At 42.0% G+C, this 27,017-nt stretch overlaps 1 protein-coding gene across 1 annotated transcript; it reads left to right on the top strand.

Moving 5' to 3' along the window:
• The first annotated feature begins 4,646 nt into the window (after positions 1-4,646).
• Positions 4,647-16,945, top strand: LOC143220133 (uncharacterized). The gene is given in 6 exon segments (XM_076445868.1): positions 4,647-4,693; positions 4,813-5,107; positions 5,109-5,490; positions 5,578-5,779; positions 16,541-16,635; positions 16,764-16,945. Coding segments are annotated over 6 exon segments (1,203 nt in total).
• The last annotated feature ends 10,072 nt before the right edge of the window (positions 16,946-27,017 follow it).

The raw sequence follows: 27,017 nt of genomic DNA, 5'->3' as shown, positions 1-27,017 counted from the left end.
TAATTAAGTGAAAAATTGAATATATCATAAGAGTAAATTACAGTATGTATAAGTAAATGGAAAACTGGAAGAATATGCGTGCGGTGCAATATAAAGGTTGGAGAAATCAACGAAGACAATGCAGTTGAATCGCCCAAACCAGACGTACGTATCTACAAACAAGACCTCGCCAGTCGTGTCGAAGGATAAAGTCGAAGGATATAGAATTTGACGGAGACCATCCTGTAGTGTCTCCCGACCTGCCGTACGCAAATACAAGACAGCGTCAGTGGTATCGCCCCGACAGCGTGGGAACGTATACAGACTGGGATATGAAATGGAAATAAGCTTAACACAATAACGTCATAACGTGCTCTCATCTAATTCTGATGTCACTTTTACTGAAAACATACAATTCTTTAAAATATAAATTGAATATTTAGATGAAAATCGAAAATATCATAACAATAAATTACAGTGTGTGTAAATAAATGCGAAAATTGGGACAAAATGCACACGGCTCAAATCCATCGTTAACGAAATCAGCGAAGACCGTCCAGTATACCGCTCCGATATGCCGTACGCAAATACAGGACCACTGCAACTGTGTCGCTCCGGAAGCGTAAGTACGTATACAGACAGTCATATAAAGTAACAATAAGTTTAACAAAATGATGTCATGAACGCGCACTGAACCATTTCCAAAGATACTTGTATCCAGAAATAAAATTTTTTCAAGTAACAATTTTCAAATTCCAAAAAAATTGAAATTACCATAACAGTAAATTGCAGTATTATTATACAAATATAAAAATTAGAAAGAATTGCATGCGTTTCCAAATCATGTCTTATGAAATTAACGGTGACCATACAGTAGTCTTGCCCGATCGGCCGTTCCTTCATTCACTGTTTGTTGAACTTTACCCATTCGTTTACAGTCAAACTTTTTACCGGAGGCCATTCCCTCCGAGATGCTGACTCGCTATATTGAGGGTATTACTTCGTGTTGTGAGAAGCAAATTATTAGATATTTTTGTGACGGACACCTTCATTTCGTGTATGGACTAGAAGATTGGGAGGAAGACTGATCATGAACATTACCGCCCTCTTGAACGGCCAATTGAACAACAACTTCACCTATACCGTGATTTCGAGTGTCAACCCAGAAAAACAGAGAAGTAAGTCCGCTAAACAGTATTCGGAGTAGACACTTTAATTCGCAGTTTGAATATAAACATAGAGCGTCAAACTGTTTGAGAGCGATACCAATTGGTATAATGTCAAACGTTTTAGCATCGACCTTAGCAACCGAAAAACTAACCCGCTGCATCGAGAGAATAACTTCGTGATCAGGGTAATAAATTAGTTTATATTCTAGTGGCGGGCTCCTTAATTTCAATTATGAATAAGAAGATTGAGCGCCAAACAGTTGGTGAACGATACCAATTGGTATAGAATCTAACGCTTCACCGAAGACCTTACCCTCCGAAAACCTAGCCCGCTATATCGAGTGAATAGCAGCCTGTTCAAAGGAACGAATTAGCATACGTTTTAGTGACGGTTACCTTAATTTCATGTATAAAACAGAAGATCGATTGCGAAGGTTACCATCATCTTTGAAGGTCCAAAGCTAAGTCTATAGCTTCACTTATCCTATGAATCCGAGAGTCAAGCCTGGTCTTCCGGAAGCAAATACGCTGTACTGTTCTGGCGATAAACACCTTAGTTCACGGTATGAAAAATAACGTACAGATTCACACCATTGTAGATCGTTAAATATTGGCATGTAGTCCAACTATTTACAGAATGTCTGACCTTACGAGAACTTATCCCGCTCCTTCGAGAGTGTATCTTCGTGATCAGAGAAACAAATTGGTACACACTTTCGTGTCAGGCACCTGAGTATCAGATATGAGATAGAAGTTCGAGGGGCATACCGTTTAAGAACGTTGCCACCTTCTTAAAGCCGATGGCCGATGGGCAAAGTCACCAGCTTCTCCTGTACTCTCATTACGTGAGTCAAGCCTGGTATTCGAGCAGTAATTCCGCTGCACAGAGTTGGCACTAGAAACGTCAATTCACGATATGTGTATTAAAGTAGAGAGTCAAACTGTTTGAAAACGTTACGCATTGGTATAAAGTCATATTCCATACCGGATTCCCTACCTTCGGAGGACATGACCAGCTGTACCATGGGTATAACTTCGTGTTCAGAGCAACAAATTAGTAGACATTTTAGCAGTCGGATGGCTTAACTAGGAGATCGATGATCAATCCGTTCGAGAACGTTACCACCGTCATTGTGGATTGAACGGCTAAGTCAATAACTTCACCTATCCTGTGAATCCGAAAGTCAAACCATGTTTTGCCGGAGTAAATCCGCAGAACATTGTACGCAGCAGGCACCATAATTCACGTTCTGAAAATAAAGGTTGAAATTCAAGCTGCCGTAAAACATTATTAATTGATATAAAGTCATACTTCATACCGAATACAATGCCCTCAGGGTACCAAATCCGTTGTAGGGAATGTCGTGTTTCCCGTTCACGCTAAAACATATCTATAGACATTTTGGCACAGGGACCCCTTATTATTAGGTTTGAGTAGCAAAATCGAGACACCATCCGCTGGAGAACGTCACCACCGTTCATGAGAGTCGCACAGCTAAACCAATAGCTTCATGTATCGTGCGATTCCGAGAGTCATACCAGGTATTCCGGGAGAAATCCGTTCAACCGTAATGGCAATAGATTCCTTTATTCGCAGTTTGAATATTACACTAGAGCTACAAACCGTTTGGGACAGCTACAAATTTGTACAGAATCCAAGGTTATACCCGAAGGCCTTACCTTCCGCGCACCTCACCGCCTTCTTCGAGAGACTCATTTTGTGTTCAGAGAAAGAAATTAGGATTCATTTCTGTGACGGGCATGTTAACATCAGGTATGAGTTAGAAAATCGATGGTCAAACTGTACATGAAGGTTACCATCTTCTATGGGAGTCGAACCGATGAGTCAATAGCCTGCTGCTATTGTCTTAGCTGTTGGGCTCACAAAGGAGGTGGCATCGTACTCCAAAGGTTCGACTCTCGACTTTACTACTCGTACATGGAAAACAGTCCTCGGTCTGCTAAAATGTCTACTAATTTGTTTCCGTGAGCACTAAGCATGATACTCGCTACTACGGGTTAGGTTCGAGGAAGGTAAAGTATCCGGTAAATAGTCTGCCTTTGTACCAATTTGTTGTGTTCTCCAACGGCTTGACTCTCTGCTTTAAATATAAACCGCGAATTATGGTGTATATTGCCAGTAGTATAGAGTGCATTTACTCCCGTAATACCTGATTCGGCTCTCGGAGTGATAGGATAGACCAAGCTATTGACTTAGCCGTTCGACTCCAATAGAAGTCGGCATCTTTCTCGACCGGATAAACACTAGATTATCTAATTCGTACATGAAATAAAGATGCCCGTCACTAAAGTGTACACGAATGTGTTTCTCTGAAGACGAAGCAGTATTCCAGATACAGCGGGTGAAATTCTCGGAAGATAAGGTCATCAGTACAATGTATGTCTTCATACCAATGTGTAATGTCCGACAACGGTTTGACACTGTACCTTAATACTCATACAGTGGTTGAAGGTATGCTTTGCCAATACTGTTCAGTACATTTGCTCCCGGAATACCTGGATTGAATTTCGGAATCACAGGATAGGTGATGCTTTTGGCGTAGCTGCTTAACTGTCAAGGAAGGTGGTACCGTGCTCGAACGGTTTGACATGCGTTCCTCTAAGCAGTACATGAAATGATGGCGCTCATAGCTATAATGTATTCTAATGTGTTTCACTGAAAACGAAGCCTATACTCTAGATGCAGCGGGTATGCTTCTCGGCAGGTAAGGCCTTCGGTCATGAGGATGTCTTCAAACCAATATGTATCGTTCTGCAACAGATCTACACTGTACTATAATATGCATACAGTGAATTGAGGCGTCCTTTGCCAATACTGTCCAGTGGATTTTCCCCAGAAATACCTGGTTTGACTTTCGGTATCACAACATATGTGAATCTATTAACGTAGCCATTCGTCTCTGACAGAAGGTACTAACGTCCTCGAGCGGTTTGACCACCGATCTTGTAATTTATACATGACATAACGGTGCTCGTCACTAAAATGTATACCATTTCGTACCTCTGAACACGGTGTTATAGTCTCGATGCAGTTGGTCAGTTTTTAAGTGGATAGGGAATTCTGTACGAAGTTTAAGCCTAAACGATTACGTAATGTTGTACTTCCTCTTGACGGCCTGCTTTATCACTATTCTCACCATGACCGCTCGAATGACCGTATTTAAATTTTCAATTGAAATTTCTTACATTCAACGTAAGTGAATCGCCTTTAAACTTTACGATCTTTCCTCGTTGTTTATTTGCTTGATTGATATCCGTTACGGTCCAGGTCCTCGAATGCTCTGACGCCATCTTCTCTACTATGGCGCAAAATAAATAAATTTATAACTGAAGGAAATGTATAGACGTCTTCTCAGGAATTCAAATCAGTATAGTCTTGCGACACGAACAGAGTGCATCGACACGTGAATGTCACAAAGAGCATACTTGGCAGTCCATTATTATTATTTTGTAATATTTTATATCGTATTACGTATTATGAGTGCAATTTTCAAAGCAGTGAAGAAGACTCATAATACGTCGCAGTAAGTTTCACATTTTATCTTTTATTCATTTTTTTATCTATTTTTTTATACATTTTCATACTTTAGTTTTTATTTTCTCCGTTGAATATTTACCCCAAAATATCAAGACATTTGTGAAGTGCGAATGCATTGTTACAGAGAATAAATGATATCGATGGAGAATGTTCTGAAGGTGATCAGGAAATTCAGGATATGGAAAATGACAATGCGGAAAACTATGATCCATTTGAAACCGACTCGACGACGGATGAGGACGAATGGAATATTTCGAACGTACGTAGACGACGAAAGAGAAAGAGATTTTTAGTTAGTTCCGATAGTGAGAATGAGAAAGAGGCAAGCGAAAATGCGATGGCCGGAGCTGTTTGCCAAGAAGTAAAAATAGGAAGAGCACCTGGTCATATTTTTAGGGAAAACATCAGGCCCGACTGGGTACAGTAAACGTAATACTATGAAAGGCGAAGTTTGGACGACATGTTCTGTGATAATTGATAAGAATATAATCGACCATATAAGAAAGTGCACAGAGGCAGAGGCATTTATAGTGTTGGGATATAAATGGGAACAGTCTACTGCAAAGTTATATGCATTGTTTGCAATTATGTACGCACGCGGCGCATATGAGGCTGAGGATATATTTATAGCACTTCTATGGAATAGAAAGTGGGGCGCACCTTCCCTCTCAAATACTATGAATAGACATGACTTTACGGAGATTATGAGATTTATTCGATTACACGACCGAAATCATCGAAACCAACGGTTACAAACCGATAAATTCGCTATGATTTCCGAAGGTTGGTACAAGTTTGTTACCAACAGTCAAATTTGATATATACCAGGTCCATATATTACTATTGACGAACAATTATTTCCAACGAAAGCATGGTGTAGATTCACTCTATACATGCTCAATAAACAGGAATTACCTGTTTATTTAGACCATAAGTTTGGTCTAAAATTTTGGTTAGCATCCGACGTACGTAGCAAACATATAATAAACGGCTTTCCGTATTTGGGAAAAGATGAAAGTAGAGAACCCTCAGTTCTTCTTGGAGAGGTAGTCACTATGAAATTAGCAGAACCGTACGTAGGATGTGGAAAAAATATAACCACAGACAACTTTTTTACAAGCCTACCTTTAGCAACAAAACTTTTAGAAACAATAAACTACGATTGTTGCGACAATTAGAGCAAATAGAAAAGAGCTACCTCGACTGGCAAAACTGAGAAGCAACGACATGGCACTATCCTTAATCAAACTCCATCGCTGAAATATTTGTATGTTGACAATTTACAAAGCCAAACCAAGAAAGAAATATCAAATTCTCAGTTCAATGCACAGCTCCGTACAAGTTGAAGAAAATGACAACCGAACGCAGGACACAATTCAATTGTATAATAGCACCAAATTTGGCGTAGATGTGACGGATCAAATGGCCAGAAATTATTAGGTGAAATCTAAATCTCGAATATGGCCGTTGTAAGTATTTTTTAATATCTTGGATTTAGCCGGGATAAATGCATGGGTGTTATATAAAGAAACTACGGGAGGAGAAATTACAAGACAGGAATTTCTATTCCAATTGGCAGAAGAACTTGCCATCGAATACCAACAAGAGCTCGGGAAGAAAATCAACCAAAGCCCTTCGCAAGAACAAATTTAGGTTCCCGTGAACGGAAAACATGTCAGATAAGGTATTGTAAACGTAATGAGACGAACAAAATCTGTCTAAAATGTAAAAAGTTCGTATGCGGAAAATGTGCAGTGGAGATGCCCATTTGGAAAAATGCAACGAAAAAGAATAAAACGTAGGTTATATACTGTAGAATAGAAGAAAATATATTTTTATACTGGTAAACTGGCTATTGGTCTGCATTCAATATTGAAAACTATAAGTTGTGAAAGACCGCTCATTTGACCAGCCGCGGTAGGAATAGGTATACGTGAACTGTCGGTAGGAATAGTATTTATACTCAAACCGTGAACTGAGGTGTCTATTGCCTATACCGTACAGGGAATTTATTCTCGGCAAATCTGGTCTTACTTTCGGAATAACAGGATATGTTTAGCTATTGATTTAGCCGTTCGTCTCTCACAGAAGGTTGTTTCGCTCTCGAACGGTTTTACCCTCGATTTTGTTACACATACATGAAATTAAGGTGCTCCTCACTAAAATGTATAGTTATTTGTATCGCTGAACACAAGGTTATCCTCTCATTACGGCGGGTTAGCTTCCCGGATTGAAAGGTCTTCGGTATAGAGAAAGACGTTATACCAATTGATAACTTTCTCAAACGGGTCAAGCCTATACTTCAATATTCATACCGTGAATTAATGTTTCTATTGACTATACTGTTTAGCAGATTTACTCCTAGAATACCAGGTTTGACTCTCGAAATCACAGGAATGGTGAAGCTACTGGCTGAGCCGTTCGACTCTCAAAGGAGATGGTAACCCTCTAGAAAGGTTTGACTCTCCAGTTTGCTGTTCAGACACGAAAATATCGTGTCCGTCTGCTAAAAATTATACTTATTGGTTTCCGCGGTCATTAAGCAAGACACCCGCTGAGCGGGTTAGGTTCTCCTAAGGTTATGTATTCGGTAAAGGGAATGATATACGAACTGGTAATGTTCTCCTACTGCTTGACTATCTTACTCTACTATTCAAACCGTGAATTAAGGTGTCCATTACGAATGGTGTACTGCGGATTGACTCTCGGCATAACTGGTTTGCCTATCGGCATAGCAGGATGGGTGAAGCTATTCACTTAGCCGTTCGGACCCACAAAGAAGGTGGGATCGCTCTCGAACGGTTTGACTGTCGATTTTTGTATTGGTACATGAAAATGAGGCGTCCCGTCTGCAGAATTTCACCGAATTTGTTTCCGTGAGCATTAGGAATGACGCTCGTAATGCGGAGTTTGCTCTAGGAAGGTAATGTATTCCGTGGAAAGGATGACTTCATAACAGTTGGTATTATTCTGCGACGGATAGACAGTCTGCTGTAATGATCGTACGTGAATCAAGGTGTCTATTGCCAATGCTGTTCAGCGGACTTACTCCTGGAATTCCAAGCTTGACACTCAGAATCACAGGATAGGTGAAGATGGTGAATCAGCCGTTCGACACTCAAGGAAGATGGAAAGGTTCTCGTGCGGTTTGACACTCGAGCATCCTATTCATACATGAATTCAAGGCGCCCGTCACCAAAATGTACACTCATTTGTATCTCTTAACACGAAGTTCTACTCTCGATACGGCGGGATTGCGTCTCCGAAATTTGTGCTATGTGCAAAATCATTGACTGCATACCAATAGGTAACGTTCTACAACGGTTTGACGGCCTGCTTTAATATTCAATCCGTGGATTAAGGCGTCTATTTCGAATACGGTTCAGCGTTTTCACTTCAGGAGTACGTGGTTTCACTCTCGCAATCATAGGGTATGTGAAGCTACTGACTTAGCAGTGCGATGCTCAAGGAAGGTGACAACGTTCTCGATAGCATTGAATGTCGATGTTGTCATTTATACACAAGAATGTTGGGTCTGTCAGCTAAAATGTGCACTAATGTGTTTCCGAGAACAATATGTGAGGCACTCGCTACAGTGCGCTACGTTCTCGGATTGTAAGGTACTCCGTAAAAAGAATGCCTTAATACGAATTGGTTATGTTCGCCGTTTGTTTGACTCTCTACTTTAACATTCATACCGTGAATTACGGTGTCTATTGCCAATACTGTATTCCGGATTTGCTCTCCCGGAATACCTGGCTTGACTATCGGAATAACAGGATAGGTGAAGTTACTGGCTAAGCTTTTCGACTCTTAATGTAGGTGGGATCGTTCTCGAACGGCTTGATTATTCCATTGACACATGAAAGCAAGGTGTCGCTCTGCTATAATGTCTACTGATTTGTTTCCGTGAGCACTAACCATGACACTCGCTACAGCGGGTTAGGTTCTAGCAGCGTAATGTAATCGGTAAAAAGAATGATTGCATGCCTTTTGGAAAAGTATTCCGACTCATTGACCTTCTACTGTAATATTCATCTCGCAAATTAAGGTGTAGATTGCGAATTCTGTACTGTGTATTTACTCCCGGAATACCTGGCTTGACTCTAGGAATCACAGCATAGGTCAAGCTATTGACAAACCTGTGCGATTCTCAAAGAATGTGTTAACGCTCTGGATCTGTTTGACACTCGATCCTCCGAATCATACATGAAATTAATGTGACCATCAGTAAATGTATACTAATGCCATTTAAACCATCAAATATGGCTAATACATTTCAGGCGGATTTACTCCAAGAATACCTGCGTTGGCACTCTGTACCGCATGATAGTTGTAGCTACTGACTAAGCCGTTCGTCTCACACAGAAGGTGGTGACGTTCTCGAACGATCTTTTAATTCATGCACGAAATTAAAGTGTCCGACACTGAAATGAGAACAAATTAATTTCTCTGAACATGCAGTAATACTCTCGAGAGGACAGCTGGTTAATTTTACTGTGCGTATGACCGTCGGTAAAGCGCCTGACTTTATATCATTTGCTAGATGTCTCAAACGGATTGACGCTCTGCATTAATATACAAGCCGTGAATTAAGGTATCTATTGCCAATAGTCATCAGCGGATTTACCCACGGATAACCTGGCTTGACCTCCTCGGAATCACAGGATAGGTGGAGCTATTGACTTAGCCCATTGGTCTCTCACAGAAGGTGGCAACGTTCACGAGCTGTTTGGCCATCGATCTTCTAATTCATAAACCAGCAACGGTGCCCGTCACTCAAATGATTAATAATTTCATTCTCTGAACACAAACTTATACTCCCGATGCAGCGGCTGTGGTTCTCCGGAAGGTAAGGCCTTGTGTAAAACGTTTGACTTTATACGAATTGATATCGCTCTCTATCAGCTTGATGCTCAACATTAATATTCAAAACCGTGAATTGAGGTGTCTATTACCAATACTGCCCAGCGGATTTACTCCCGAAATACTTGGTTTGACACTCGGATCGCACGATGGGTGAAGCTATTGACTTAGCTGTTCGAAACTCAAAGGCGGGGGTGGCATCGTACTCGAACAGTTTGAATCGCGATTTTTCTATTCATACATTAAAATATGACACCCGCCTGCTAAAATATCTAATTATTTGTTTCCTTGAGCACTGGGAAGACACTCGCTGCAGCGGTTTAATGTTCCAGGAAGGTGAGGTATTCGGCGAAAGGAATGACTTTATACAGTTTAGTAATGTTCTCCGACGGTATGACTCTCTACTTCAGTATTCCAAGGGTGAATTATGGTGTCTATTGTCAATTTTGTTATACAGATTTACTCCTGGAATACCAGGTTTGACTCTCGGACTATCAGGATAGGAGAAGCTACTGACGTACCTATGCCACTTTCAAAGAAGGTGGTTACGTTCTCGAAGGGTTTGAGTCTCGCTTTTGCCACTCATAATCAAAGCTAATGTAAACATCTTCCAAAATGTCTACCAATTTGTTTGCGTGAACACGGTTGTATACTCTCGATACAGCTGGTCAGTTTTTCGGAGGGTACGGCCCTCGGTAAAATGTTTGATTCGATAAAAATTGGTAACGTTCTTAATCGACTTGACGCTGTATTTTAATATTCAAATCGTGAAGGAAGCCGTCCATTACCAATGCTACTCTGCGAATTTACGCCCGGAATACCTGGATTGACTGTCGGAATCACAGGATAGGTGAAGTTATTGTGCTATATGTGCGATTTCACAAGGAAGGTGGGATCGTTCTCGATGGGTTTGACTCTAGATTATTCCGTTCATTCAAGGAAATAAGGTGTGCTCCTGCTATAGTGCCTTATTATCTGCTTCCGCGAGCTCTAAGCATGACACGCGCTACAGCGGGATCTGGCCTTGGAAAGCAAGGTGTCCTGTGAAAGGTTTGACTTTATACCATTTGGAAATGTCCTCCGACGGTTTGAACTTCAACCTTAATATTCAAACCGTGAAGTATGCTGTCAATTGCCAATACTCTTCAGCGAACTTACTCTCGGATACCTGGTTTGGATTTCGGAATAACAGGATATGTGCCGCTATTGACTTAGCCGATCGATCGTCAACGATGGTGGCAACATACCCGAACTGTCTGACCCTCGATCTCTATATTTGATATATGTAATTAAGGTGCCCGTCACTGACATGTATACCAATTTGCTTCTCTGAACACGATGTTATACTCTTGCTAGGGTTAGCATCACGGAAGCCATCGGTAAAAACGATGATTGTATTGAAATAGGTAACGATATACACCGGTTGACTCGGCGCATTAATATTTATACCGTCAAATATCGTGTCTAATTCCAATTCTGAACAGCGGTTTTTGTCGCGGATTACTTGGTTCGTCTCTCGGAATTTCGGGATTGGTTAAGCTGTTACGTGAGCTGTACGACTCTCGAAGAAAGTTGTAACGTTCGCGGACAGTTTGTCACTGATAATCCTATTGATAAATGAAATTACTGTGCCCGTTACTAAAAGGTGCACAAAAGTGTTTCTTTGGACACGAAGTTATACACTCGACACAGCGGGGTTGGTTTGCGGAGCATAATGCCCGCGGTAAAGAGATTGACACTATACCAATGGGTAACGTTCTACAACGGTTTGACTTTCGATCTTCTAATTCATACATGAAATTAATGTGCCCGTCACTGAAATTCACGTTAGTTTGCTTCTCTTATCACGAAGCTATACTCTCGATACAGCGGGTTACCATCTCCGAATGTGAGGCTTCCTGTATGTTGCTTGACACTATACCAATGGGTAACGTTCTACACCGGTTTGACTCTACACTTTAATCGTTGTACCGTGAATTAGGGTGTCTATGTCCAATACTGTACTGCGAACCCATTCCTGGAGTACCTGGCTTGACTCTTGGAATCACTGGGTATGTGAAGCTGTTGGCTTAGATGTGCGGCTGTCAATAATTGTGCACACGTTCTCGAACGGTTTGACTCTCGATCTTGAAATTCATACATGAAAATAAAGTGTCCGACTGCTGAAATGTCTTCTAATTTGCATCCGTGAACACTGGGCAAGGCACTTCGTCCAGCGGATTATGTTCTCAGAAGATAATGTATTTGGCTAAAAGAATGACACTATAGCAATTCGTAATGTTCTACAACGATTTGCCTCCCTACTCTAATACCCGTGGCATGTATTAAGGTCTCTATTGCCAATACTCTTGAGGGGACTTACGCCAGGAGTACCGTGTTTACTTTCAAAAAATGTGGTAATTTTCTCAAGCGGTTTGACACTCCATCCTCCTATTCATACATGAAAATAAGATGTCCGCGTGCTAAAATGTCTACTCATTGCATCCTGTAAAAACTAGGCAAGGTAATCGCGGGTCCACAGAAGGAAAGGTGTTGGGTAAGACTAATGAATTTATACTAATTGGGAATGCTCTCTTACGGCTTGACTCTCTACTTTAATTTCGTAACGTGGATTAACGTGTGTATTGCCAATACTGTTCAGTGCATTTACTTCCGGAATAACAGGCTTGACTCTCCGAATCATGAATATAGGTGAAGCTATTGAAGCAGCCGTTCCACTCTCGAAGAAGCTGGTATCGTTCTCGAACGGTTTGTCACTCGATCTTCTAATTCATACTTGAAATTAATGTGCTTGGAACTAAAACCATTACTAATTCATCCCACTGAACACGATGTTACACTCTCAATACAGCGGGTTAGTTTATTTGTGGGTAAGGTCTTCGGCAATAAGTTTGTCTTTATAGCAATTTGTAACGATATAATTTAACCCTACACGAATAAGGAATGTTATACAATATCTCCACGGCCATCCTTAATATTAATCCCGAAAATGAAGGTACCTATTGCCAATACTCTTCAGCGGATTTACTTTCGGAATACCTGGTCTTACTCTCGGAATCACAGGATATGTGAGCTACTTACTTAACCGTTCGTCTGTCATAGAAGGTGGTAACGTTCTCGAACGGTTTGACACTCGACCTTCTCACTCATGCAAGAAATCAAGGTGCCCGTTTGTAAACGTATACTAGTTCGTACCTCTAGACACGGTATTATACTCTCGAAACGGATAGTTTGCATCTCCGAAGGTAAGGCCATAGTTAAAGAGTTTTGCTTTATACCAATTGAAAAAGCTCTCAATCTGTTTGACGCACCACTTTTTTATTGAGGCCGTGAACTGTGGTGTCTACTGGCAATTCCAGCAGCGAACTTACTCTCGTATTTCCCTGGTTGAATCTCGGAATCTCGGGATAGGTGGAGATATTAACATAGCTGTCCGTCTCTCTCAGAAGGAGGTAAGGTTCTCCAACGGGTTTGGTCTTCGGAGGTTAATGCATTCAGTAGAAACGTTTAGCTTTGTACCAATTGGTAACGCCCACAAATAGTTTGACACTCTACATTAATATTCAATCTGTGAATTAGAGATACTGTCGTCAATACGCTCAGCGCATTCACTCCCGGACTATCTGGTTTATCTTTCGGAATAACAGGGTAGTTGACGCTGTTAACATAGCCGTCCGACTCTCAAAGAAGGAGGTAACGTTCTCCATCGGTTTGATTTCCGATCTTCTAATTCATATATGAAGTTAAGGTACTCGTTATAAAAATGTACTGTAATTTGTTCCATTGAACGTGACGTTATACTCGCAGAACAGCGGGTTTGCATCTCGAAAGGAAAGGCCTTCGGGATACGGTTGGAATTTATAGCAATATGTAACCATATACAACGGTATGACGGTCTGCTTTATTATTCATAGCGTGAACTGAGGTGTCTATTGCCAAGACTGTTTAGCGTATTTACTCCCGGAATTCATGGTTTGACTGTCAGAATCGCAGGGAAAGTGAAGCTATTGACGGTGCCGGTCGTCTGTCACTGAAGGTGGTAACGCTCTTGAAGGCTTTGAATCTCCGTGATGATAATTATTCAAAAGCATGTGGTGTTCGTTCGATAAAATGCCTTCTAATTTGTTTCCGGGAACATTAAGCAGGACACTAGCTACAGCGAGGTTGGATCTCGGAAGCTATGGTATTCGGTAAAAGGAATGACATTATGCTGATTGGTAATGTTCTCTGTCGGTTTGACTTTCCACATTAGTATTCATACGGCGAATTAAGATGTCAATTGCCAAAAAGCAGCAGCGGACTTACTGACGGATTACCTGATTTGACTCTCGGTATCGCTGGAAGGGTGAAGATCCTTACGTAGCCGTTCGAACCACAAAGAGTGTGGTATCGTTCTCGAACGGTTGGACACTCGACTTTCGACTTCATACATGTAATTATGGTGACCGTCACTAAAATGTTTACCGATATGTTTCTCTGATCACGACGATTCACTCTAGAAACAGCGGGATAGGTACTCGGAATAGTAAGGCCTTCGGTATATAGTCTGTCTCTGTACCAATATGTAAGGGTCTACAGAGATGTGAATCTGTACATTATTATTCATACCGTGAATTACGGTGTTTATTGCCAATACTATTTAGCGGGTTAGCTCCCGGTATATATGTTATGACCCTTGAAATCACAGGATAGGTGAAGCTGTTGACTCAGATGTACGACTATCAAAGGAGGTGGTAACGCTCCTGAATGGTGTGACACTCAACCTTGTAACTCATACTTGAAAATAAAGCGCCCGGCAGCTAAAATGTCTACTAGTTTGTTCCCGTGAATAATAAGCATGGCACTCCCTACAACGGGTTGTGCTTTTCGGACGGTAAGGACTTCGGGATTATGGTTGACTGTATACGAATAGGTAACGTTCTTCTCCGGTTTTACGCTCTGTATTAATACTCGTGCGGTGAACTAAGGAGTACTTGCCAACACTGATCAGCGGATATACTCCCATAATGTCTGGTTTGACTCTCGGAATCATAGGACATGTGAAGCTATTGGCCCAGCTGTTCGACTCTGATAGAGGGTGGTAACGTTCTGGAGCAGTTGGACCCGCTATCATCTAATTTATACATGAAGGTGCCCGTCATTGAAACGAGTACTAATTCCCTTCCCTTAACACGAAGTAATACTCTCGATACAGTGGGTTAGATTTTCGGAGGGTAAGGCCTTCGGTAAAGCTTTTTACTTCATAGCAATTGGTAACGTTCTCAATCGGTTTCACGTTCTATATTTAGTATTCAAATCAGGAATGAAGGTGTCTATCACCAATAATGTTCGGCTCATTTACTCCCGGGGTACATAGTTATCTCGTGGACCCACAGGATAGGGCATATGTGCTTTTTCACAAAGATGGTGGTAACGTCCTGGAACGGTTACCATCTCGATCTTCTCATTCATACATGAAATGGAGGTGGCCGTCAGAAAAATGTAAACTAATGCGATACTCTGAACACGAAGTTGTACTCTCGATACGGCGGGTTACGTTCTCCGAATCCAACGATTTCTGTAAAAAGTTGGAATCTACACCGAACGGGAAATGTCCATTACGGCTTGACGTTCTCCTTAAATATTCATACAGTGAATTATGGTGTCTATTGGCAATACTGTTCAGCGGATTTGCTCCAGCTATACCGGGCTTGTCTCACCGAATCACTGGATTCGTCAGGCTATTGATATAGACGTTCGTCCCTCACTGAAAGTGGTAACGTTCTCGAATTGTTTGGCTATCGATCATCTAATTCGTACATGAAGTTAGGGTGCCCGTCACAGAAGTGAATAAGAATTTTCTTCTGTGAACACGAACCTATACTCTCGATGAAGCCGGTGGAGTTTGTGGAAGGTATCTTCGGTAAGGCGTTTGACCTTGTTGCAATTGGTTACGGTCTCAAACGTTTTGTCGTCCTAATGTAATATTCAAGCCGCGAATTATGGTGCCTATTGCCAAAATTCTTCGGCGGACTTTCTCCCGTAATACCTGGTTTGACTTTCGGAATCCCAAGATAGGTGAAGCTATTGGCTTATCTACTCCAATCTAAAAGAGGATGGTAACGTTCTCGATAGGTTTCACCATCGGGCTTCTAATTCATACATGAAGTTAAGATGCCGTCTCTTAAATGAAGACTAATTTCTTTCTCTGAACACGAAGTAATGCTGTCGAAACGGAGGGTTTGCATCTCCGAAGGAAAGGCTATCGGTAAACTGTTTGACAGTATACCAATTGGCAACGATCTAAATCGCTTTCTCACTCTACCTCAATATTCAAACCGTGAACTACGGTGTCTATTGCCAAAACTATTCAGCGGACTTGCTCCTGGAATACTAGTCTTGACTCACGGAATCACAGGATAGGTGAAGATGTTGACTCGGGCTTTCGACTCTCAAAGCAGTTGAAAGCGTTCTAGAATGGTTTGACATTCGATCTTCTTATTCATACATGAAATTAAGGAGTCTTTCACTCCATTAGATCCTAATTTGTTTGCGTTTACTCTAAGCAACACGGTCGCTGCTGCGGGGTAGTTTCTCGGTAGATAAGCTAATTGCTAAAAGGTTTGACTTTATACCAACTGGTAACGTTCTGAAAAGGTTTCACGCTCTACTTTAATATTGAAACCGTGAATTATGGTGTTCAATGCCAATAAAGTTCAGCAGATGTACTACCGTATTACCCGATATGACTCTCAGAATCACTGGATAGCTGAAGCTATTGACCTAGCCGTTCGACTCAGGAAGAAGGTGGGAACGTTCCCGAACGGTTTGACACTCGCTTGACTAATTCATACAGGAAATTATGGTGCTCGTCTGCTAAAATGTGTACTGATGTGATCACGAGAAAGCGGAGCGAGACCATCGCTATAGCGGATTGGGTTCTCGGTCAAAGTGTGTCGGAGGTTTAACGTGCGGTTCCGGCCACTAGGGCTTCATCCACACTGCACCCATGGGCGCGGGAGTGGGATACGCCAAATGAGGGCAGTGCGTGGCGCAACTTGCCACACACCTACCAATTAGCTCGTAGACTGCAAGCTCTTCGCGCCAACCTTGGGAAGGCTGGGACCTTTCTAAATCCCTACTGACTCTGCAGGCCAGTGCCCAAGTTGATCTCACGCAGCTCACCCGTGGAGGGTCTAACCCGTCCGAAGGCGTGCCACCTAACCCGCGATATGGGCCTACCACTGACCCCTCAAGGCCAATCCAAGCATCCGGTGACGGGGGGCGGACCGAAGCCCGCCCACCCCAGGGCTCGAAACGGTTCCCGATGTACCAGTGTATGCAGGGCCGTACTGGTCATACGCCGCATAAGGACACCTTACATCCAGAATGAGGAGCTTGTTCACCTCGGCCTAGGTTCGGCCAACTCGGGCACCGTGGGTTCGACATACCCATACTGAAATGGGAGCAAAAAGCCCACAGCAACGCCTGCTGGGTGGGTTCTCGGTCAGTAAGGTATTGTGTATAAAGAATGTCCTTATACCAATTGATAGTGTCCTCCGACGGTTTGACACTGAACATTGACATTCCTGCCGCCATTGAAGGTACGAATTGTCAATACTGTTCAGAGGATTTAATGCCGGTATACCTGGTTATACACTAGGTATCACAGGGTGCGTGAAGTTATTGGCTAAGCTGGGCATCTTTCAGGAAGGCTGGTAACGTTTTCCTACTGTCTGACTCTCGATTTTACTACTCAGACATGATAATAAGGTGTCCCTGCACCGAAATGTCTACTGATATCTTTTTGCGCGAACAATCATCAGGACACATCCAACAGCGTGTATGGTTCACGGAAAGGAAGGTATTCGGTATCAAGAATGACTTTATACAAATTAATAATATTCTCCGCCTGTTTGTCTCTCAGCCGAAATTTTCATAACAGGAATTAAGGTGTGCACTGCCAATATTCTACAGCGGATTGACTCTCGGAATACCTGGTCTGACTATCGGTATGACAGGGCAGGTGAAGCCAATGACTTAGCCGTTCGACTGCCAAAGTAGCTGTTCTGTCAGCTGTTCGAATCTCAAGGAAGGTAGTCACATTCTCGTAAGCTTTGACACTGGATCTTCGAATTCACACATGATATTATGGTGCCCGCCACTAAAATCTATACTAACTTGCTTTTATGAAAGCAAAGTTATACTCTCGGTACAGCGGGTTAGCTTCGCGGAATGGAAGGACTTCGGTAAAATGTTTGACACTATGCGAATAGGTAAAGTTGTACAACGGTTTGATACTCTGCTACAATATTCATACCGTGAAATAAGCTCTCTATTGCCAATACTGGTCAGAGGAATAGTCCTGGAACAGCTCGTATGACGCACGAAATAACAGAATATGTGAAGCTTATGACTTAGCCGTTCGTCTCTCATAGAGGGTAGTATCGTTCTCGAAAGGTTTGGCCGTCCATATTCTAATCCACACACGAAGATTAGATGCAGATTACTGAAATGAATAATAATCTCATTTTATGCGCAGGAAATTATACTGCCGATACATGCTTTCGGCGTGTAAGGTCTTTTGTATACGGTTCGGATTTATACAAATTGGCAACGCACTCAATCAATCTGACAGTCCATGTTAATATTCAAATCGTATATTGAGGAGTCTATATCCAAACCGCGTCAAGGGACTTACTTCCGGAATACCTGGTTTGACTCAGCCAACCACAGGATAGGTGAAGCTATTGACTTAGCCGTTCGTCTCTGACGGAAGGTGGTATCGTCATCGATAGGTTTGACCCTCAACCTTCCTTTTGCTACACGCAATTAACGTGTCCGTCTGCTAAAGTGTCTACTAATTTATTTCCTTGAACACTATGCAAGACACTTGCTTACCTTAATTCTCCGTACGAACATTAAAGTAGAGCGTTAAACCGTTTGAGATTGCTACCACTTGCAATAACGACGTACTATTTAACGGATACTTTACCATCCGAGAATATAACCAGCAGTATGGTGGGTATAACTTCATGTTCAGAGAATCAATTTAGATTTCATTTCAGTGACGGACTCGTTAACTTCATGTAGGAATTATTACATCGATGGTCAATCCATTCGAGAACGTTACCACCCTCTTTCAGTGTCGAACGCATATGTCTGTAGCACCACCTATCCTGTATTCCCGAAATCCAAACCAGGTAATGGGAGCGTAAATCCGATGAAGATCATTCGCAATAGAGTGCTTTATTCACGGCTTGAATATTACAGTAGAGCGTCAACCGTTTGAGGTCAATACAAATCTGTGTAAAGTGAAACGTTCTACCGAAGGCCTCACCATCCGCGAACCTTCGCGCCTTTATCAAAGGAATAAATTCGTGTTCAGAAAATGAAGTTAGTATTCATTTCAGTGATGGCCTCCTTAGCTTCATGTATGAATAGGAGGATCGATGGTCAAACCGCTCGAGAACGTTGCCACCAACTGCGAGAGACGAACAGCTAAATAAATAGCTCCACATGTCCTGTGATTCCGAATGTCAAACCAGGTATTCCGGGAGGAAATATGCGGCACAGTATTGCCAATAGATACTATAATTCCCGGTGTGAATATTAAAATATATCGTCACACCATGTGAGAACGTTACTAATTGCCATTGTGTCAAACGTTTTATCGAATGCCTTACCGACCGAGAAAATAACCCGCCAGTTCGAGAGTAAAATCACCGTGTTCAGAGGCACGATCTAGTATACATATTAGTGATGAGCGTCTTCGTTTCAAGCACGATTTACAAGATCGAGTGTAAAGCCGTTCGAGAGTGCTATCCCCGTAGTTGAGATTCGAACGCCTTAGTTACTAGCTTCACCTTCCCTACGATTCTAAGAGTCGAACCGGGTATTCCGGGTGCAAATCCGAAGAACAGCGTTGGTATTAGAACCATAATTCACGGTTTTAATATCAAAGTAGTGCGTCACTCCATTTGACATCGTTACCAGCTGGTACAAAGTCAAACGTTTTATGAATTACCATACCTTCCGAGAAACTAACCCGCTCCAGCGAGAGTATTACTTAGTGTGAACTGAAACAAATAAGCATACACTGTAGTAACTGGCTCCCCAATTTCATGTGTGAATGAGATGATCGAGAGACAAACCGTTCCAGAACGATACCCCCTTCTTTGACAATAGCACATATATGGCGATAGCTTTACCTATCCTGTGATTCCGAAAATCATACCAGGTACATCAGGAGTAAATGCGCTGATCAGTAATATCCGTAGACACTTTTATTCACGGTGTGAATATTAAAGTAGTGCGTCCAACCATTTGTGAACGGTACCAATTGGCATATCGCCAAACTCCTTACCGGATACATTACCTTCCGCTAACATAAGCCACTGTATGGTGTGTATAACATGGTGAGCAGCAAATCAAATTAGTATACATTTTAGTGACGCGCATCTTAATGTCATATATGAAAAGGAAGATTACGGGTCAAACCTTTCGGGAACGTTGCCATCTTCTGTGATAGACGAATGGCCAAGTCAGTGGCTTCACACATCCTGCGACTCAGAGAGACAAACTAGACAATCCGAGAGTAAATGGACTGAAGCGTATTGGCAATAGATACCTAAATACGCGGAATGAATATTAAAATGGAGCGTCACCACTTGTGCGAACGTATCCATTTGCTATAAAGACACACGTTTTACCGAATGCCTCGCTGTCCGATGCGTTAACCCGCCGTATCTAGAGTATTGCTACATGTTCAGGGAAACTCATTAGTATACATTATAATGATCGTACCTTAAATGTGTGTATGAATTTGAATATCAATGGATAAAACGTTCAAGATTGTTACCACTGCCTTTGAGACTCGAACAGCTAGGTCAATGGTTTCACCTATCCTGTGATTCTGAGAGTCAAATCAGGCAGTCCGGGAGTAAATCCGCTGTAGAGTGTCGGCATTAAAATTCCTACATCCCCGTGTAGATTCTTAAGTAGAGAGGCACACAGTTGTACAACATTACCTATGGGAATAGAGTCTAACTTTTCACCGAATGCCGTACCTTCCGAGCAGACTAACCACTTGTAGTGAGTGTCCTGCTTATTGTTGACAGAAACGAATTATTGGAGATTATTGCAGATAGACGCCAGATTTTCATGTATAAGTATCAAAGTCGTGGGTCAAGTTCTTCGAGAATGTTACCACCTGCTTTGAGAGTCGAACGGCTAAGTCAATAGCCTCACCTACCCTGTTATTCCGATAGACAAACCAGGTGTGCTGGGAGTCAATCGGCTGAACACTATTGATAATGAATACCTTAGCTCGCGGTTTGAATATTAGAGTAGAGCGTGAAACCGTTCGAGAACGTTATCAACTACTGTGAGTGTCGAAATGCTAAGCCAATCGCTTCACAAACCCTGTGATTCCGAAAGTCATGCCAGGTATTCCTGAAGTAAGTCCGCCGAACAATATTGGCAATGGACGCCTTAATTCGCGGTGTAAATACTAAAGTACCGAGTCAAACCGTCGTAGACCGTTACCAATTTGTATATAGTCAAACTTCTTACAGAAGACCTCAACTTTCGTGAATGGAACCCGCTGTATTAAAAGTATACACTTTGTGCTCAGGGCAATAAATAAGTATACATTTCCGTGTGTGGCTCCTTAATTTAATGCACGAATAGGTAGATCGAGGGACAAAACATTCGAGAACCTTACCACCACTATTGTGAGTTGCACATCTATATCAATAGCTACACGTGTCCTGTGATTCCCAGAGACACACCAGGAATTCCGGGAGCAAGTCCGCTGAATATGATTGGAATTAGGCACCTTAATTCACGGTGTGAATATGGAGGTAGAGCGTCAATGCGGTTGAGAACGTTATCAATTCATATGAAGACAAACGTGTTACAGAAAACCTTACCCTCCGAAAGTATAATGCGATGATCGAGAGTATAACATGGTGCGCAGAGGCAGAAATTAGTTTTCATTTTAATGACTGCCATCATAATTTCCTGTATGAATTAGAATATCGACGGTCCAACCGTTCGAGAAATTTAACGCCTTCTATGAGAGTCGAGCAGATAAGTGAGTAGTTTCACGTGTTCAGTGATTCCGAAGGACAAACCAGGCATTCCGAGGGTCAACAAACTGTACACTATTGGCAATGGACACCTGAATTTACGGTATGAATATTCAGGTGCAGTGTCTATCCCTTGTAGAACGTTGCATATTGGTATAATGTCAAAGTTATTAGTGATGACCTTACCCTCCAAGAACTTAACCCGCTTCATCGTGACTATACCTTCGAGTTCAGGGAAAGCAATTTGTCTTCATTTTAGAGGCGAGCACCTTAATTTCATGTATGAATTCGAAGATTGAGTGTCAAACCGTTTGAGGTCGTTACCATATCCTACAAAGTCACACATTTTACAGATAGCATTACCGCCCGAGAAGCTGACTCGCCGTATCAGGAGTATCACATCGTGATCCGAGAAACAAATAAGTATACATTTTTGTGACGCGAACCTTAATTTCATGAATGTATAACTATATCGAGTGTCAAACCGTTCGATAAGGTTATCACATCCTTCGGAAGTTGCCCAGCTTACTCAATAGCTGCAACTGTCCAGTGCTTCCGATTGGCAAATCAGGTATTCCAGGAGTAAATTTGCTGATGGAGAATAGCAGTAAACACCTCAACTCACTATATGAATATTAATGTACAGCGTCAAACCGCTGGAGAATGTTACCAATTAATGTTACTTCCTATTCCTTACTAGACACCTGTCCATCCTAGATCCGAAACCGCTGTAGCAAATGTCATGCTTATTACTCAGGGAAGCAAATTAGGAGACATTCTAGCTGACGGCCAACACCTTTTTCATGTATGAATTAGAGGGTCGAGTGTCAAACTTCAATAATGTTAACAGATTCTTCGATAGTCGCACAACTTAGTCAGTAGCTTCACCTATTCCGTGATTCGGAGAGTCAATGCAGGTATAGCTGGAGTAAATCCGCTGATGAGTATTGGCAACAGAATCCTTACTCCATGATTTGCATTTTAAAATAGAGCTTCACCCCGTTTGAGAACATTACAAGTTACTACAAAGTCAAGCGTTTCACAGAATGCCTTACTGACCGGGAAGCAAACCCGCCGTATAGAAGGTGTAACTTCATCGATACAGAAGCATTATACATTATTAGTTTACATTATTGTGTCGAGCGCCTTAATTTCAGGCATGAATTAGAAGATTGAGGGTCTTCCTTTTGAGAACGTTACCACCATCTTTGCGTGTCGAACTGCTAATTCGATTGCTCAACATATCCTGTTATTCCGAGAGTCAAACCAGGTATCCGGGAGCAAATCCACTGAACAGTACTTGCAATAGAAGCCTTAATTCACGGATTCAATCGTAGCTCGATGACGCATGCGCGGATATTCGGTGTCTGTTCCGTGCGGCGGCGCTTCAACTAGTGGTCCACTCCATAGGGCAGCGCGGCCCCAAATTATACTGTTCAATGCTTGCGCTCTAATGCCCGCTAGCACGATAGGACCAAACTAACTTCCACTTTCACTCGTCGACGTTTCGAAGACTTCTTTTTACCGTTTTAATGGAAGTTTTTTACTTTCTCCACGATTTTCCATGATGCGATTTGAAAACCCGTGCAGATGGCCAAACAGGTGAAATCTTCCCTTACTGAAGTTTTGGGACGAAGGGCGTTCCCTTTATCATCGCATTGTACATCTTGAGGGAGGAGAAGTCTTCTCACGCGAGGGGGTGGTGGAGAGAACCCTCTCCTACATGGTGAAGTGCCGATACTTCAGGCACGTAATATATATAAATTACATGTCACACAAGCGCGGTGACCAGAGCACTTTCCGTTTGTGTGGCCACTCGATATTTATGACCCCGCGTTGGGGAACGTCCTCGAGTATGGAGCACGTGGCCCTGTCCCTGACGCATTGTCAGCCAAGTTCTCCGTGCCAGCGCCCAAATTCGGTCAAGTAGGGTTTTAGCTTCTCGCGTTTTGGACCACGAGATGTTTAGATCGGAAGTAATAGGACACTTTCGAACAGAATAATTCTCGAGAAATACTGCGACCGATTGTCGCACACGACGAAAATAGTTCTAGGACGTAGTGTAAGTTTTATGCGTAAGTCATGTTGAGTGCGAGCGGCAATTTCATCGAATCTCCGACTAACGATTTCCAGGCTCCCTGACTGCTTGTAACATGCAAAGGGTCTCTGGGGCTCCGCACAAGATTTTTGTTTCCTGGATCGCCAAGGAAAGATATATTGCCGGGCTAAGTGGCCGAGCACCATTGCGAGATTATCCAGAAATATTCCCTTTCCAGTGGCAGATCGCGGGCCTAGGGGTGAGAATGTGGTATGCGAACTTTGACCAACCTCTGGGCCTTCGGCGGCCCCAATAGGCGTTTAGGACCGCCGACACATAATGAGGGAAATCAGTGATTCCTGAGGGAATGAATACTACCCAGCTGACACTTCTTATATAATGTGTGACCCAGTAAGTTGGGATGATCATTGAGAGTTTAGACAGCGAAACGAGGTATACGGAGAGTTTAGAGTTGGCGGCAAGTGAAAAGGAATTTAGTTAGTGTGCGTTGTGAGTATTGTGGCTTGTGCGAAGTTTTCATGAGGCGGGAGGTTAGTACAGTTCGGAAAAGTTCCCGATTACACATTCCTTCCAGTAAGTATAAAGGTAGTATAAAGTTTCCATCCTTCCAAAATGGCGGATAACATTTTCATTATTAATTTTTGCCCATCTAAATATTAGACACAATGGATATGGAATTCAGTAATTCGTCTGATGAATCTTTATCTGGAATCATGTGAAAGGGACGTCGAAATCGAATAATTTCATCATCATCATCGAACACGGCAACCGATAGGAGTACCACAGAGGAAGGAGTTTCGGGGTTTGGTGTAGGGGATCAAGATGATTTTGCTGAATGGCGGAAAATAGCAGAAAAATTTGCATCAGGGGAAGAGTATTCAGAAATGGTAGAGCTACTGATCATGGAGACGGACTGCGACGATCCAGTTGCATTATATTAATTATTCCTCACGGACGAGATATTGGAGATGATCGTAGAAGAGACGAATAGGTACGCTGTTCAGTGTATAGTGAATGCCGCATATGGCAGGAGACAACATCATCAAGCATAGAACCCCATTAATAGAATGTGAATTAAATTTATTGATATCTTGCTTGATATGGGTGAAGTGCAGGTACCCGAAATTCGAATATTTTGGTCTAAAACGGTGGTGTATGCGAATGCGCGGATAATGAAAGCAATATTATAGTGATGTAGCTATATTAAAGTACTTGCACTTTTCTGATAATGCTACGGCTAGAACCGTGGATCGGTTACACAAAATCCGAAATATAGTTGATAAAATTCATCGTGCATTCTAAGATGCAGTATAACCAGGTAAAAGTATAGTAATTGACGAAAGCATGGTTCCGTGGAAAGGACGCCTCAGCTTTCGTGAATATATACCCGGTAAGCGGCACAAATACGGAATAAAACTTTACAAACTCTGCCTTCCGGGCGGATATACATATAATGTGCACATTGATTCCGGAAAAAATGAAACAAGAATTCTAAAAGCCCATTCTCATGGTGTAGTCATGACTATGATACGAGATCAATTATTCAAGGGCAGGATTTTATTTACCGACTGCTTTTGTACAAATATTCTTTTATCCGAAGATCTTCTCACCAAAAAAATAATACGTTCGCGGCACAGTCAAAATGAATAGAATGTCCCTACCGCCACAGGCAAAGTAGGAATAGAAACAGGGCGACAATATATCTCTCCGAAAGCGAAGCGGCGTGAAATTTTGAAAGTGGACCGACAAAAGACCCCTCTGTATGCTAAGCAATTCGATATCTCTCACTTGCGTCATTATTCGCGGCAACGATGAAAAATTAAAACCGCACACCGCTTTTTCTAACAATAGTGCGAAAAATGGAGTTGATATATCAGATCAAATGTGTTCCTACTATAAATGTTTACGGAAAACGGTAAGATGGTATAGATAGTTGTTATGGAGCTAATATACGGGACCTCTTTAGTAAATACGTCGTGCATTCACAAAAAGTGAGGATCCAAGCGTTACAAAATTTTAAAATTTAGAGAAAATTTTTAATTATCTATAGAAGAGTCTTGAGATTCCCCCAAGTGAAGAGCTAATAGGAAGTAGAAGGAGAAACATTTTTTAAGTTCACACGATGGACCTGCGAGGAAGATGAGGATAAGATGTAAAGAGTGCTGCAAACGCTTAAAGAACTTAAAAGGCACACAACGCCACGAACAAAGCTGAAAGAGTAATGACCTTCTGTAGAACTAGTACGGATAAGCCGGCACGCCGGCACTTTGTTTAAAATGTTTTAAAAAATTTCAATTGTCACGTATGACGTGATATTTTGTTATATTTAATGTATTAGTTAACTTAAAAGTTATGTATCTTGTGTTAAATGTTTCAATATAAGGAAGAAATGTTAATGTATAATGTTACATCCATAAAATAACATTTTGTACTACGTATTTCATGATTAACAAACGTGGCCCATCGGTGATGCATGCCGTCCCACGGAACAATCTATCATGGGCAACCGGTGGCTCATGCCTCCGCGGCAAACAGACAAGCATGGGCCACCGGTGAGTCAGACCGGCGTCAAAGAGTTAAAGTAGAGCCCCAAACTGTTTACGGGTGTTACCAATTGGTATAAATTCAAATGCTTTACTGAAGACCTTACCCTCCGAATATCTGACTCTCTGTATCCAGAGTATAATTTCTGTGCGCAGAGAAAGAAACTATGATTCACTTCCATGACGGGCACCTTAACTTCATGTGTAAATTGGATTATCAGGTGTCAAACCGTTCGAGATTGTTGCCACTTTCTGTGGGAGTTGAACGTCTTTGTCAATAGCTTCACCTACCCTGTAATTCCGAAGGTCAAAGCAAGAATTCCAGGATTATATCCGCTGTACTGCATTGGCGCAGAATACCTTACTTCATGGTACAAATATTAATGCCCAAGGGCAAACCTTTGTAGAACGTTGCGCATTGACATAGAGCCAAACTTTATAGCGATGGCCTTACCATCCGCGAAGCTATCCCGCTGTATCGATATTATATCTACGTGTTCAGAGGAGCAAATTAGTGTGCATTTTTAGTTAGTGACACCTTTTTTCACGAGTGAAATAGAGGATTCAGTGTCAAACCGTCCGGGAACGCCACCACCTCCTTTGGGAATCGAGCGACGAACTCAATAGCTTCACACATCCTTTTACTTCTATAGCTAAACCAGGTATTCCTGGAGTAAATACGCTGAACAGTATTAGCAATAGACACATCATATCACCGTTAGGTAGTACAGTAGAGCGTCGAACCGCTTGAGATCATTGCCAATTGGTATA

Source organism: Lasioglossum baleicum, unplaced genomic scaffold (genome assembly GCF_051020765.1).
Source record: "Lasioglossum baleicum unplaced genomic scaffold, iyLasBale1 scaffold0217, whole genome shotgun sequence".
Lineage (NCBI taxonomy): Eukaryota > Metazoa > Arthropoda > Insecta > Hymenoptera > Halictidae > Lasioglossum > Lasioglossum baleicum.
This window is presented reverse-complemented; position numbering and strand designations above follow the sequence as displayed.